The sequence below is a fragment of the Sebastes fasciatus genome, chromosome 5 (assembly GCF_043250625.1).
Source record: "Sebastes fasciatus isolate fSebFas1 chromosome 5, fSebFas1.pri, whole genome shotgun sequence".
NCBI lineage: Eukaryota > Metazoa > Chordata > Actinopteri > Perciformes > Sebastidae > Sebastes > Sebastes fasciatus.
The window spans coordinates 5,465,170-5,481,133 of record NC_133799.1 but is presented as its reverse complement, the minus strand read 5'-3'; the positions used below and the strand labels follow the sequence as shown (position 1 = coordinate 5,481,133).

Here is a 15,964-nt window from a genome sequence, read left to right as displayed (position 1 = left end):
CAATGCATTATTTCAATTCCAATTTTTGTCTTGCTATATTTTTTTAAAGAAAAGGATTTAAAGGTCCCATATTATAAAAAAGTGAGATTTTCATGTTTGTTTTTTTAATTATAAAGCAGATCTCTCAGATCTTTTTTTTCAGATCTTTTTTTTTCCAGACATTTTTTTCAGATCTTTTTTTTCCTTTTTCAGACATTGTTTAAACTTCTGTTTTCCAACATTTTTCAAACTTTTTTTTCAGACTTTTTTTTCGGGCATTTTTTTCGGACATTTTTCAGATCTTTTTTTTCAGATCTTTTTTTTTCCAGACATTTTTTTCAGATCTTTTTTTTTTCCATTTTCAGACATTGTTTAAACTTCTGTTTTTCAACATTTTTCAAACTTTTTTTTCAGACTTGTTTTTCGGACATTTTTCAGATCTTTTTTTTCAGACTTTTTTTCAGATCTTTTTTTTCATCTTTTTTTTTCCAGACATTTTTTTCAGATCTTTTTTTTCCTTTTTCAGACATTGTTTAAACTTCTGTTTTCCAACATTTTTCAAACTTTTTTTTCAGACTTTTTTTTCGGACATTTTTTTTGGACATTTTTCAGATCTTTTTTTCAGACTTTTTTTTCAGATCTTTTTTTTTTTTTTTTTTACCTTTTTTAGACATTGTTTAGACTTCCTTTTTCAAACTTTTTTTTCGGACATTTTTCAGATCTTTTTTTCCAGACATTTTTCAGACATTTTTCAGTCTTTTTTTTTTTTTTTTTTTTTACCTTTCTTAGACATTGTTTAGACTTCCTTTTTCAAACTTTTTTTTCGGACATTTTTCAGATCTTTTTTTTTAGACTTTCTTTCAGACATTTTTCAGTCTTTTTTTTCCAGACATTTTTCAGACTTTATTTAGACTTCTTTTTTCAAACTTTTTTTTCAGACTTTTTCTTTAGACATTTTTCAGAGTCTTTTTTTTCCAGACATTTTTCAGACATTTTTCAGTCTTTTTTTTCCAGACATTTTTCAGACATTTTTCAGTCTTTTTTTTCCAGACATTTTTCAGTCTTTTTTTTTTTTTTTTTCCTTTTTCAGACATTGTTTAAACTTCTGTTTTCCAACATTTTTCACTTTTTTTTTTTTTTTTTTCCTTTTTCAGACATTGTTTAAACTTCTGTTTTCCAACATTTTTCAAACTTTTTTTTCAGACTTTTTTTTCGGACATTTTTTTTGGACATTTTTCAGATCTTTTTTTCAGACTTTTTTTTCAGATCTTTTTTTTTTTTTTTTTTACCTTTTTTAGACATTGTTTAGACTTCCTTTTTCAAACTTTTTTTTTTCAGACTTTTTTTTCGGACATTTTTCAGATCTTTTTTTTTAGACTTCTTTTTTCAAACTTTTTTTTCAGACTTTTTCTTCAGACATTTTTCAGAGTCTTTTTTTTCCAGACATTTTTCAGACATTTTTCAGACATTTTTCAGTCTTTTTTTCCAGACATTTTTCAGTCTTTTTTTTTCCTTTTTCAGACATTGTTTAAACTTCTGTTTTCCAGACATTTTTCAGTCTTTTTATTTTTTTTTTTTCCTTTTTCAGACATTGTTTAAACTTCTGTTTTCCAACATTTTTCAGACTTTTTTTTTTTTTTTTTTCCTTTTTCAGACATTGTTTAAACTTCTGTTTTCCAACATTTTTCAAACTTTTTTTTCAGACTTTTTTTCGGACATTTTTCAGTCTTTTTTTTCCAGACATTTTTCAGACTTTTTTTTATTTATTTTTTTTACCTTTTTCAGACATTGTTTAGACTTCTGTTTTCCAACATTTTTCAGACTTTTTTTCAGATTTTTTTTCGGACATTTTTCAGATCTTTTTTTTTAGACTTTCTTTCAGACATTTTTCAGTCTTTTTTTCCCAGACATTTTTCAGACTTTGTTTAGACTTCTTTTTTCAAACTTTTTTTTCAGACTTTTTCTTCAGACATTTTTCAGAGTCTTTTTTTTCCAGACATTTTTCAGACATTTTTCAGACATTTTTCAGTCTTTTTTTCCAGACATTTTTCAGTCTTTTTTTTTCCTTTTTCAGACATTGTTTAAACTTCTGTTTTCCAGACATTTTTCAGTCTTTTTATTTTTTTTTTTTCCTTTTTCAGACATTGTTTAAACTTCTGTTTTCCAACATTTTTCAGACTTTTTTTTTTTTTTTTTTCCTTTTTCAGACATTGTTTAAACTTCTGTTTTCCAACATTTTTCAAACTTTTTTTTCAGACTTTTTTTCGGACATTTTTCAGTCTTTTTTTTCCAGACATTTTTCAGACTTTTTTTTATTTATTTTTTTTACCTTTTTCAGACATTGTTTAGACTTCTGTTTTCCAACATTTTTCAGACTTTTTTTCAGATTTTTTTTCGGACATCTTTCAGATTTTTTTTTTCAGACTTTTTTTGTCTGAATTCTTTTTCAGTCTTTTTTTTCCAGACATATTTCAGACTTTTTTTTTTTTTTTTTTTTTTTTTTACCTTTTTCAGACATTGTTTAGACTTCTGTTTTCAAAAAAATTTTCAAACTTTTTTTCAGATTTTTTTTCATACATTTTTCATATTTTTTTTTCTGACATTTTTTCAGATCTTTTTTTTTCCAGACATTTTTTTCAGATCTTTTTTTTTTACCTTTTTCAGACATTGTTTAGACTTCTGTTTTCAAAACATTTTTCAGATCTTTTTTTTCAGACTTTTTTTCCGGACACATTTTTCAGATCTTTTTTTTCAGACCTTTTTTCCAGACTTTTTTATTTATTTTTGTTTACCTTTTTCAGTCATTGTTTAGACTTTTTTTCGGAATTTTTTTCAGACTTGTTTTCCAACATTTTTCAAACTTTGTTTTTCAGACATTTTTCAGACTTTTTTTTGTTTCCAAAGGAAAAACGAAAAAAACAAATTAAAAAAACGATCCGATTTTAGTTTCTTCAAGTTTCTGTTTGTCATTTTCTCTTTTGAATCGAAGAGCGGAGAACAGCAGTCACGTGACCCGGAAGTGAAGGCAAACATGTCAAAATAAAAGCCAAGAAGATAGTTTGGTTATTCTATAAAAGTATAACATTATTTAAGCACAAGATGATGAATATGATGATGATGATGAAAATAATATCAATAACAATAATAATACCAACACTTACAATAATAAGTGAGATATATAAATAAATAAATAAATAAGTAAATAATATCAATAATAAAGAAAAAAAACCAAACAATATCAAGGAACAATGACTAACAGATATAGATGCAGTTATATATATATATACAATTATATATATATATGTATATATATAAAAAATGATGTATATAAAATGTTATATACATATATACATATATATATATATATATATATAAAATTATAGAGAGGGTAGGGCTATTTGGCAGAAGCTTCTCGCTGTGCACATTTTGGTGGCTCTTAATTCAAAATAAGCATGTAAAGGAGTGACGATCATTCAGATGGAGGACAAATGCATTTCCACCCATCTAATAAAACATTTTGGAGATGCAAGGTGTTTAATATTGTGGCTTGGTCGCCCCCTGGTGGTGAGGTAGATCATTGCTCTGATTATTATTCTCCTCAATAAATACAAGCAAAAACAGAAAAATAAATAAATAAAATACATTTAAAATACATAAAATCCAATTGCTGTTTATTTAATGTAGGCTCAGTTAATCACAACATGTCTGCATCATGTGGAAGAATGTAAACAGTCAGGTGATACCTAGTCCTGTCTGCAGCCTCGGTGCAGGATCTGATCCGGATTATGGGATGTTTTTTATAAGAAGGATGAGTCTTTGTCTTTTTTATTAAGCACTGGACGCTTGTCTCGGGTTTTGTTGTGTTTTTATGTCGAGGGAGGAGGACAAACCTTTTGTGTTTTTACATTTCAAGCAGCTGCCACAGTAAACCTCCTGTCGTCTAAACAGCCGAGCAGCTGGCTGATGATGAAGATGATGATGATGCTGAGGCTGTGGAGATGAGAGGTATTAATAGGAGGGCTTGAGTGTCACACAGGCTTTCACTGTGGAGACCGGGGGGTTTGGTGGAGAGTCGGTGGACCTTGTTTTGGGTTTGGGGGGCTTCAGGATTCCAGACTGCGCAGTTGGAATTAAAACAAACCAAAACAGGAACTCAGTGGGCATCACACAGACACACAGACAGGCAACATGGAAGTGCTGGCAGCTCTGAATTTGGGCGATATTGCCCAAGTTTTCTCCAAAATGGGAATGTTTCCTGTGTTTGATGTCGCTTATTACATCGTGTCCATCCTCTACCTCAAGTATGAGCCAGGTCAGTGTCTTTTACACTTTTTTTTTGTTGTTTCCCCCCCCCCCCTCCATATTAAGGATTTTGCTTTATTATTTGATAAATATGATTATTTATAAGCTATTCTGGTTGTTATTTTGGCAGGAACATGCTCAGCACTCACCAGACCTGTGTCTAAACATACATTTATATACAACAAGTACAAATATATACAGAATATAATATTTAATAAAATGAAATAGAAGAACAATTTATAAGTTATTTCTAAAATGAAAAACTCTGATATTTGTGTATTTGTAAAAAAAAAAAAAAAAGATTTTCTGTGTTATATCTATACATTGCTGTATTATAGGGACTTTGCGTTGCTGTTATATGTATAGTAGCCAATCCTTATAAAGCATGACCTGTTACATAAACTCTGCTTGCTTGGTGTGAGGGGATCTCTGTTGCTGCAGCAGCCTGACCTCATTTACACTGAGGAAATCACTGGAGTGGATTAAAGCACTCAGCTTTGGGTAAAGTCTGATATTTTCCAAGATTTAACTCCTTTGAGCAACTGAGCCCGAGGAGGAGGAGGATGAAACCTGAGAGAGAGGCTCGAGCATACCAGAGACTTAGGCAATAAATAGAAGATCCTGAAATAGACATCATCAGTGGACCTCTGAAGCCTCTCTGCTGCACACTTTTAGGCTGCCGTTGGGTGTGAATGTTAAACATGAAATAAGCTGTTGAGCTAGCAGCCCAGCATGACCTTATTGTTCCCGGGTGGTGTTTAAATTAACTCCTCACCCTGAAGAAAAGGTTCACTCCGATATAAAAGTTCAGTCGGCTCAGATGAACCTTCAGTGAAGATGTTTGGAGCACCAAAATCTACGATTACAGCTTCAAATGAGCCTCAAATGTCTATCAAATCTCCCACATTGCCCTGTTTCCATTAAGGAGTTCCTGGTAAGTCCCGGGACTATTTTCAAGGAACTAAAAGGTTCCTTGAGCCCCTCAGCGACCCTGCAAACTCCACCCCGAAAGTTCTGGTACTATCAGAAAGTACTCCCCCCCGACCACGGTCTTTTTTGGGGGGTAAAAGGGCCCCGTAAAATGTCCCTGGAACTTAATTGAGTTCCTGGTCCCTGCGGTCGAAATGCAATGAGTTCCTCAAAAGGTTTCTAGTTCTGGGGGAAAGTTCCAGTGGTGGAACTGCTCGAGTCACTTTTATTGAGGAAGATAAGGAGCTATACTTGTTAGACGAATCAACTTTTGGGCCCCCACACTGTAAACATTATACTACATGAGCTATCTGGAGAAAGTTGATTGATATTATATGGGGTTTCTTTTGCTATAAACAGTTAATGATTCTAGCTTAATCACAATATATCTACATCTTCCTACATTAGTTTGCCTGTCAGGGTTAGTCGTAACTACGAGGGTGAATTAGATTGAGTAATGAATGGGTTTTCTCTTTGAAATGAACTATTCCATTAATGTTATCTAGTTTACAGTGTCACCCTTAAAGGGGAACGCTTTACCGTTCTGTGTCTCCAGAGGGAGCTGCAGGAAGTCTGATAAACTGACTCAAGTGATGTCACCTGAGTCAGCGTTAGTTGGGTCTGAAGACTACACGATTGAAAATAAAAAAAAATATGTTGGTGTGCAGTTAGAAAGAAGTGAGTACTACTACTAGCATAACACACATGAATCTTAGACCCTTTCGGTGGTCGAATTGCATTGTGGGTAATGTAGGCGCAAAGTTTTGACAAGGAAGAAGAATGTGTGGAATAAAGATAAGATAAGATATACTTTATTATCCCAAAGGGAAATTTTGCTTGGGTAATAGTGCTCCACACAGCTGCAATCAGCTTAAAACAATACATAGCCAACAAAACGTTACTGTAGTACACCAAAGACGCAGTATAAAAACATGTCAAATATTGCACATTCCCTGAGATATATACATAGGCATTAAAAATCAACAGAGAATTGTAAAAGCCATGAGACATAATACAACGTATTACGGTCCCTAAAGTTTTAATGGTGTCAAAAAGCAGCACTCATATCTCTCATGGTAGTAGAGGTTTAAGGGGATTGGCTAACGTATTTTGTATTAAATTAAAAGAAAAACAGCTCAAAAACACTGAGAGAGTGCTTGTTTTTAATTGAAACAATCAGCATTTGTGTGTGTTTCAGACCTCATTTCACCAGAGCTCAGGCCAACTATAACACATAGCTACCAAAGCTGACTGTAAACCTTTATCTCACTTCTCATTTTACAGTCAAATGTCTCCGGCTGCCAACATTTGCAAGATCTTTTTATATTCATCAACCAAATTCCCTACATGTGTCTGAGTGGAGAGTCCTAGTTCACAGCACATGTCAGAGGAGCACATGAATGAGTTTTGGGGGTCAGCATGGGCGGAGTGGGGGATGGGGGGAGGGGTCAAAGGTTAAGACAGGCCTGACAGTTGCAAGGCAGGAGAAGCAGTTGAGCAGAATATATTTATAGGGCGGCATTTCTCAGGATCAGATTGCTTTCAAACTGAGCGCCGGTCTCATCACGACACCCTCACCCACCTGTTGTAGGAGATTTGTGCCGCGGCTCTGTTCACATCTCCGTTTACTGACTATCTCTAACAGTTACACCGTGAAGTTTTTACCCACATGGGAACATATATACAGCCTTAAAATCACATCATGCTTTAAATATATCATATTTGTGCAGTTTGGTCATGGTCATGTTCAGATTTCATACTTTATAGGAGTTGTTTATATATCAGGACACCTCAGCAGTGATGTAAAGTAACTGAGTAAATGTATTCAAGTACTGTTCTAAAGTAGATCTTTGGGGTACTTGAATGCCACATAAGTATTTCCATTTTATCCTACGTACTTTATACTTTTATTCCACAACATTTGTACTCAATGCAACATTTATTTGACAGCTATAGTGACTTTTCAGATTAAGATTCATTATCTTAATAGTTTGTTTTGCTTCCCCAGTGAGAATTAATTGCAGCACAGCACCAAGCATTAACAGTTTTGCTATAGTTAGCAACAGGTTATCATACCTTATTTCATCATACTCAATTTCCATGTCCAAGTCAAGTCAATGTTATTTAAGGGACTTTACAATCTGTACAGCATACGACACCGTGTGTCCTTAGACCCTCAATAAGGAAAAACTCCCCAAAAAAACATTCAACGGGGAAGAAATTGAAGAAACCTCAAGAAGAGCAACTGAGGAGGGAGCTCTCCTCCAGGACAGACATGCAAAAGATGTTGTATGAGAAAACGTTGACTCCTGGAGGACGGAGATTCAGATCCAAACATCTGGAATGGTGAGAGAGGGACGGCTGATGGTCCAGCACAGAGAAGCCTGAGAAACTCTCGAGAGATATTTGAGGTTAGGGATTGACCTTGAAGGTTAGGATAGGTCGTAGGGCAGTGAGTCTCGTGAGAGTTTTCCCACGTTTTCGCAACTTGTGGGTTACCTTCTAGACATGACCAGAAAGGAGAGAGAGAGATTATAGGCACAGATTGGTGGGAAAACAAACAAACAGAGTCAGAGAGATGCTGTGGTTTTCAGAAACTTTACAGGGTTCTCATACTAGGCTTAATAGATTCATCGAGCCTGACACTGACCCACCGGGACAGATGATGGTAACAGGTACAGGATACAGAATTAATCCAAGAAAAAGCAACTGACTGAAAGTAAAGGTGACAAGATGAGTTTCAGTTTGGATTTAAAGGCCTCAACATTGTCAGACTGTCTGAAGTCACGATAGGAATAGGTAAAGGATGAGCAGCGAACAGACGGCTGTTTTTGAGTAAGTTTGTGTCAAAAAGAGCTGTCTGTTCTGCTCTAGGCTGTGTACTTTAAAGACTAAGTCATGTGTTTAGTTGGTAAACTGTCAACTCAGAAATAACTGTAGAAGTCCTGAGTCAATATTAGGTTATGAGGGCGGGAGCTGATATGGTCGACTGGGCGTGGACAAAGATATGGCTCATATACACACAAGGAATCCACTGATAACCACTTCTGAAGGTCATCGCCAACAGTTTTACTCAGTTGGAACCAACAGAGAGTTTTTTTTACAATTAACATGTATGATGCTCTTCAGTCAGACCCCAAAAAATAACAAATATTACCACAAAATATTGTTTTGGTCAGAGATGAAAATCTTCTAAAACAGGATTTAGACCATTAGGATTTAGAAGGTCATTAATAAGGAGGCTGTCATAATTATATAGTTTTTTTTTCAGGGGTTAATCAGAATTGATTTTTTAAATTGAGACATTTAGAAAACATGATTAAATTAAAGGAGCATTTTGCAAAATCACTGGATTTACAAGTTAATAACTATTATTATTTTATTATTTTATATCCAAATGACAGAGATTAAATGTCTAATTCTGAAGGGATTTTATTTATTTATTATTATTATTATTATTAATAATAATAATAATAATAATAATAATAATAATAATAATAATGACATGCATTGATCTCTTTGTCTCTTTTATTTAATTAGTTTTATTTTAAAATCATACATACAGCATGTTTGAAACTTTTTTCCCAATAGTTTTTCTATATATGTTCTTCTTTGTTTGAATTATTTACCATTAATGAATCATTTTCATACACTGTTTTGTAAATTAATAATTTGAGTAATTGATTAATGATTGAAAAAGCCATTAACCATTCCAGTGACATATTTCAGCTGTGCAATGAAAATCAGATTTCTCAGTATTTTATGGTATTGTTTGGTAGCTGTAGTAATAGAGCAACCTCCTGTCTGGCAAAGTGACATTTGATATTTAATAAAATCCAAACACATCCTAAGCTTCACACACATAAAACACAGAGTGCATAAAACTCCACCACCTTCACCAACAGCCTTAACATATCTCATACGCACACTGAAAGTCCCTCTGTTGACACACGCTGTGATATTTTCATGTTACACTGTGAGTTTTAGGGACGCTCCCTGTCCTGACGTCTCCCCCTCTATGTTACAGGCGCGGTGGAGGTTTCTCGCAGGAGTCCCGTGGCCTCCTGGCTCTGTGCCATGCTCTACTGCTTTGCTAGTTACATCCTGGCAGACATCATGCTTGGAAGCAGCCCCCTCGACTATTTCCAATACAACAGCCACATCCTGCTGGCCTCATCTGTCTGGTGAGAAAGTCCTCAGTTACCCTTCACAGGGGGAGAGAGCAGCTTTATCTGTATGGGACCATCAAATCTGCTGTTTTTATATTCATGCTTTTCATCTAACTGTTAAGACTGTATATATGATATAACTAGAATGGCACTCGGAGAGCGCAGACCTCCGCCCACCTGTCTGTTCAGCTTGCGCCATCATCTACGTGTATTTTTGTTTATGTTGAGATCAGCTGTACGTAGCGCAGCATCGTAAAACACTTCATTCAAACTAAAAAAAATAAAACTCACCTAAACCGTCGTCGTTACTCTTTCCAACAATCGCCAAGTGTGCTTTGGTCAAACTCAACTGTAATTTAACCGAATTTAATGTGAAAAAAACGCAGATTCTACAGTTGTTCCCCCCCACAGCCCGCTCTCTCTCTGTCTCTCTCTCTGAAGGAAGAAGGCGGGGTCAATATCAGTTACACTGCGCATGTGTTATACCCAGAGGTGTTAATGTTCTGGGTGATCGTAATGCTTAAAAAAATTCCTGAATCCGGACCATGATCCGGATCGCCACCAATATCTAATGGATGGTTCATTGTGCCTTCCAAAAAATGTCATTCAAATCCATAGTGCACTTTTGGAGTAATCCTGCTAACGGACAAACCAACAAACCAACAAAACCAACGGCGGTGAAAACATAACCTCCTTCGTAGGCCTTTGTCCTTGGCGGAGGTAATGATCCCCTACCAGCCACGGGTTGGATGTCATTATTCTTGTCGAGTGAGCAAAATGGTGAATTTCTTTTCCTGCTTTTTACAGGGAAAGAAACTTTAAAGACGTCTTTAAAGGATAATTCCCCCCCCCCCCTATGTATCACCAGCTTTATCTGCAGACAGTTGCGTTTAAGGTTTTAGATATCATAATAGGTGCATGGAATTTGGTTTACAGGGCTCAAAAGTGAAAATTACTTTTGAAAAACACATCTGCAATATAAGAAATAATGTCTCAGTCCCTCAAGATAATCTACAGATCTCAGTCACAACACTTTCCATTGAAAAAAAAAGAGAAATTGTAGGCAGAGCCAAACAAGGCAACTTTGTTATTATAGCACCGTTTAAACACTGAGGCAATTCTAAGTGCTTTACGTAAGGCAAAGAAATGTATTACAACTACATTAAAAAACACAGTAAACAGGAAAATAAAATACAATATAAAAGAATGAAATGAGATTTAAAAAGCAGTGGATTTCTCAAAATCTTGGCAAACAAAACGTATCTTTATAGCTAGACACTATAAGTCTAAGTGGGAAACGTTTTTTGTTTTTTGTGATTTGGGTGACCTACAACATTCGAATCAAACCTAACCATCAAAGATGTGATTTCTACCCCCCCCTCCCCTCACTCTAACATGTCGTTCTCCACCAGGTACCTCATCTTTTACTGCCCGCTGAACCTCTTCTATAAATGCGTGGCGTTCCTGCCTGTCAAGCTGGTGTTGGTCGCCCTGAAGGAAGTCGTCCGCGCTCGTAAGATCGCCGCTGGTGTTCACCACGCCCACCACGCCTACCACAATGGCTACTTGATCATGATCATGGTTGGATACGTCAAAGGTTAGTGTCTTGTGATTTGTATTTCCCTTTGCAATGTTTGTTAATGCAGTAGCTGACAGGAAGTAAACTTGGACCAAAGCTGTTGCCCTAGCAACAGAATGGCAATGAAAAGGTCTATAGGGCTGGAGCATGAAATGATAAATTGTCTTAATCAGCCACAGATACATCAGTATTCGCATATATGTCATCCAATAAGTGCCAAAATAATGTTTGCAGTGATTTAGCAACAGTCTTGTCATTACATAAAGCATTGGTCCCAATATAAGATGCTATTTTCTAAGGGTGTAACGATACATTGATCTGGATCGATACATTGATTCAATGATCAACGATCCAATATCATCGATGCAAAGTGAAAACATTGATACATATCATCATCTTTAAGATAACCCTTTATTTTGAAATTCCCACTTTATATTGTTTTTAATAAAAATAATAGATTGTTTTTCATTTAAATGTCTGGAAGCCCCGAGTAATAAAATAGTCAAATCATATTTATGTTTTTTGTGCATTGATATAAATGTAACTGATTGTGTCAAATGGACATCGTCTCATATCGATCGCAAATCGAAATCACACTGTGGCACACTTTGTGATATAAGCAAATATCACATTGTTGTCCAAAGAATCAATATAATATGGTATCGTGATGAAACTAATATTTTTACTGAATAGGCCTATTACATTTTTGTTAAAAGTGGTGGGTATTATAGTGTTTATTATTATTATTATTATTATATTCTAGGTGTAAGCATTTGCATGTTGACAACAGCAGATGTTCTTTTTGAATGGACTGGTCCCGGCACTGTTGCATTAAAGGAGTGTTGCATTATGGGCCGTTAGGAGCCTTAATGTTGCTAAGCTAGTGAGTTTCTACATGTCCTTTTATAACATGTCTTTTAAAATGAAAATGAAAGGGTTTAGGAGGGAGTTTTCTGATGGATGTCTGCAGGGGTGTCGTCTTATGTTTGGGCCAATAGAGTGCTCCGGGGATGACGTATTTTTGTAGGTCAAGCAGGAAGTTATCATCGCCATGGGTTCGCCAAAGGCAACCGCCTTTTATAAGACACATTAAGAATGGGGGTTGGAGTGGGGTATTTATTGATGCATTTTATAGAACAAAACATTAAATTCTCTTAAACTTGTGTGCAACTGTGTGTGTGTTTACATGAGAAATGACTTAGATTATTGATCGATTATCAATATTGTTGCATTTGATTATTTTTCTGTCGATCCACTAATTGAATAATTGACTAATCGTTTCAGTCTTTAATGCTGCGTGGTGAGCATTCAGTCAGCTCATGTGTTGACAGCTGCACTCAGTGAGCACCGCATTTAAACATGAGCGAATGTCACATGTGCATGCCAGTGTGCACATGTGACATTCATTCATGTTTAAGGGTGTGACTGTCCCGGTTACTCAGAGGTTACAGTACGTGGGTAATAGGAGACTGACCGATCACTAAGTTATACATTAGATCCATTTTAAAAGAATAAAAATGTTAGGTATAAAGTTAGAGTTTAGTTCAGCTTAGTTTGACAGAAATGTTTCCATTACGCTTGTGTTTGAACCCAGAATCGCTCTGAAATGATGAAGGAGCAAATTGGTGAAAAGTCGTGCAGTCATGCTTGATCTGTACGTAGAATACTATAAAGTGTATAATTTGCCTTGGTATCACACCTAAACCACATGTTTCCTGTGTGTTTTCTTCACTGTATCCATTAACTATCCAATAGAGTGGAGAAATGTCCATAGAAATATATATAAAGGGTTGTCCTGGTCTGGTCTCTGCTACAATAGTGAGGCCCTGCAGGCGTCCACGTTATTAATGGTAGAGGAAAGCTGAAGCACGATAAGAGCAGTCACATGAAACACTGACTTTTTTTGTCCTCATTTTTCCCCCCCCACTGTCTATTTTTATCTTTGCAGGGTCTGGAGTGGCTCTCATTTCCAATTTTGAGCAGCTGCTGCGCGGTGTGTGGAGGCCCGACACCAACGAGATCCTCAACATGTCATTGTAAGTCTGAGTCTGCTGCTGCTGCTGCTGTTAAAGGGAACATTTACTCACCTCTGCCTCCTCGAGCATGCAGATGTTTTTCCAACCAAACCTCAGAGGCAAAACTAGGACTTAAAAGTTACTGTGACTGAAATTGGACACAAAACACAGCCAGCCTTGTTGAGAAGCACAGCAGCTTTGTTGAATGTGTAGCATTAGACATTTTCTGACTTTGGTGCCCTCCAGTGGTCGCATCAAAAAAGGCACTCTGGCTGTAATGCACCCAATTTACACAATGTCACTGTCAGATGAAAATTTGTGATCCTCTGGAAGAAAAGCTGTCAACCGACAGCGGAACGTGCTTCGATCAATACATTCAACTAAACAATTAAACTATGAAAACGCAGAAATAATTGTAAAAATTTTAGGTTTACACACCTAAAGACAGACTTGTGTCTCTCATCTCTGCAGCCCGACCAAAGCCAGTCTGTATGGAGCCATCCTCTTCACCCTGCAGGAGGCTCACTGGCTGCCAGTGTCCAAGAGCACCCTCATCCTCGTCTTCACCCTCTTCATGGCCACGAGCAAGGTGAGATCAGCGGCGTGTAGTTGACAGGGTTGCTTGTAGGATTTATTTTGAGCCTGGAATATTAAAATCAGTGTTGCATACAAGAGGATATTCAAGATGTTTTTTAGGCCTCTAGGATATACAAAATGCATTTTGGTGAGAAACAGTACATATAAACAGTTTTTATATAAACTTTAAAGGGTTACTCCAGCAATTTATTATTTCACTTCCAAACAGCTGGATGACGTGCGAGGGACAAATTTGAAAGCAGAACGGTCAAAATGAATGCAGCAGAGGCCGATATATCCAGATTTTGTTGTCCCTGATACAAATCAAGCTTAAAAAAAAAAATGCAGAATCCTACAATTCCCATAATGCCACTAAATATCATCTCTCATTAGACCCTCCCTGCCTGGTAAACATCTACATTTTACATATTCCAGTTTGTAAAAAAAAAAAGTGTTTCTTTCACTGATGAATAAACTGATCTAGATGTGTGAAATAAGTTATCACAAAATCAGGCTAATCTCTTCTGACACTGTCTTCCTTCAGGTGTTTATGACCGCCCGACACTCTCACGGCTCCCCCTTCGCCCTCATCGAGTCCTGGATTTGCCATCTGCTGTTCGGTTCCCCTCTGGGTGGATCTGAGGAAGACCACCATCATCCTCCAGCCGCCGTCCCATCTTCACCTCTCAAAACCAAGGAGGAGCTGGGCGACGGCGCCCGCAAGAGGAAGGCCAAGAAAGCCGAGTAGGACGGCGAGCTGAAAACTGCATCATGGCCTCCGCATGGTGGAACCTCCCATTCCTTTCTAGGGAAAGGGGCAGTTTGATGTTCAACCAAATGAGACCCTTTCTATTAGAGCAAAACGGTGCTTTCTGCATTTTACACAGAACGAGGACTCTGTAAATAACACGGCAAATGTTTCACACTTCAACCCAACCTGGACATTTGAAACCTATTTATTTATGTGTTTGTGAACATCTGCATCTGTGCTCAACACTGTGTGCTGATCCACGTTTAGCAGCTGTTGGACGGCCTCTGTTCAACACATCAGTGGCTGTGTTACCGGGTGTCAGTGAAGTCCACCAAACCTTATTTCAGCTCAGACAGAAATAGAAAAATACAAATTAATCTGACTCTCAATCAGAAATTCAGATGTGAATAAAGCATTATGTGAAAGAACATTGCTGCTTTTTACATCCAGATGAGGACAACTTCCTGTCTTTAAATAAAATCAAGAGAAACAATGTGTCTCGGTGGTTTTTAATTTCCTATATCACACACTATCACAAGTAATAAATGGTCATAACTGAGTTCATCTCCACTTTAGTTAGGTCCAGTTTGAGATGAATCATTATGAATTAGAATATTACATATTACAATAACACATCAACAGCTTTTAGATGTTTGATCAAATTAACTTTTTCCAGTGACTTTTAGTTTTTCTGGATGCACCTTTAAGTAACTTCAGTGAAAATGTTCAGGGCTGGTGTATTTCAATGTCTCATAAAATATTTGTACATGTTTTATTGTTTCTAACCATAGACTGAATAAGAAGTGGACGTAGTCACCGTGACGTCACACGTTGGTTTGTGGACTGCTGTTTTGAAGCCTCATGTCTGGCACTTTGGCAATCCCCATTTAGTTTTTTTGCCGTCGCCGAAGTGACTCGAGAGGAACTGAGCTAAGTAAAACCGAACGCTGAATAAGACATTTTCAGGTGACCAAAAAGGTTACAATTAACTTTCATGAATTAAAAACACTGTGAAAGGGTTAAAGTTGTAAGATGAAAAGACGGACAACGCCGTGGTAGCGACCTGTCAATCACAAGGTAGCCAAGCCCTAAAGCATCCCCTGCTTTATGGTCTATTTGATTCTAAATGGGACCATAATTTACTAAATGAACATCATGCTGTATTGAAGAAGACTTGAAAGTAGCGATTGAGACCATAAACTCATGCTTACAATGTTTACTGAGGTAATAAGTGAGAAGTAGGCTCATTTTCTCATAGACTTCTATACAATCAGACTTCTTTTTGCAACCAGAGGAGTCGCCCCCTGCTGGCTGTTAGAAAGAATGCAGGTTTAAGGCACTTCAGCATTGGCTTCACTTTTTGGAACAGGAGGTAGCCCGCTGGGTTATACAACTCTCACTCTGGAGCTCTCTCAAATTATTTTGGTGCTTATAAGTATTAAATTGCATTGAACTTATTCTTAGCTGTAAAACTAACTGCCAAAACTCCACCATTTAAGACGTGTTGAAGACCAACACTGGTCTAGGACTCAGTTGGCAACAGGAGTATGTTTGTCTTCGTAAACTCTCTGTTATGTAACTCTGAGAGGTGACAGGAAAGGTCTGAGGTCGACCTGAGTTCACG

General features: G+C 36.5%; 1 protein-coding gene across 1 annotated transcript; it reads left to right on the top strand.

Moving 5' to 3' along the window:
• Positions 1 to 3,979: 3,979 nt before the first annotated feature.
• tmem38a (transmembrane protein 38A) lies at positions 3,980 to 14,837 on the top strand. Its single transcript, XM_074634656.1, has 6 exons — positions 3,980 to 4,291; positions 9,278 to 9,434; positions 10,832 to 11,016; positions 12,947 to 13,034; positions 13,485 to 13,602; positions 14,134 to 14,837. The coding sequence occupies exons 1-6, from the start codon at positions 4,168 to 4,170 to the stop codon at positions 14,335 to 14,337; spliced, it is 876 nt and encodes a 291-aa protein (XP_074490757.1). The 5' UTR covers positions 3,980 to 4,167; the 3' UTR covers positions 14,338 to 14,837.
• The last annotated feature ends 1,127 nt before the right edge of the window (positions 14,838 to 15,964 follow it).

Bases quoted from the DNA above. Each gene is read 5' to 3' on its own strand.
- tmem38a (XM_074634656.1), top strand. From the start codon at position 4,168: ATGGAAGTGCTGGCAGCTCTGAATTTGGGCGATATTGCCCAAGTTTTC. The intron at 4,292-9,277 runs GTCAGTGTCTTT...TCTATGTTACAG, and splicing joins CTACCTCAAGTATGAGCCAG to GCGCGGTGGAGGTTTCTCGC. The intron at 13,603-14,133 runs GTGAGATCAGCG...GTCTTCCTTCAG, and splicing joins TCTTCATGGCCACGAGCAAG to GTGTTTATGACCGCCCGACA.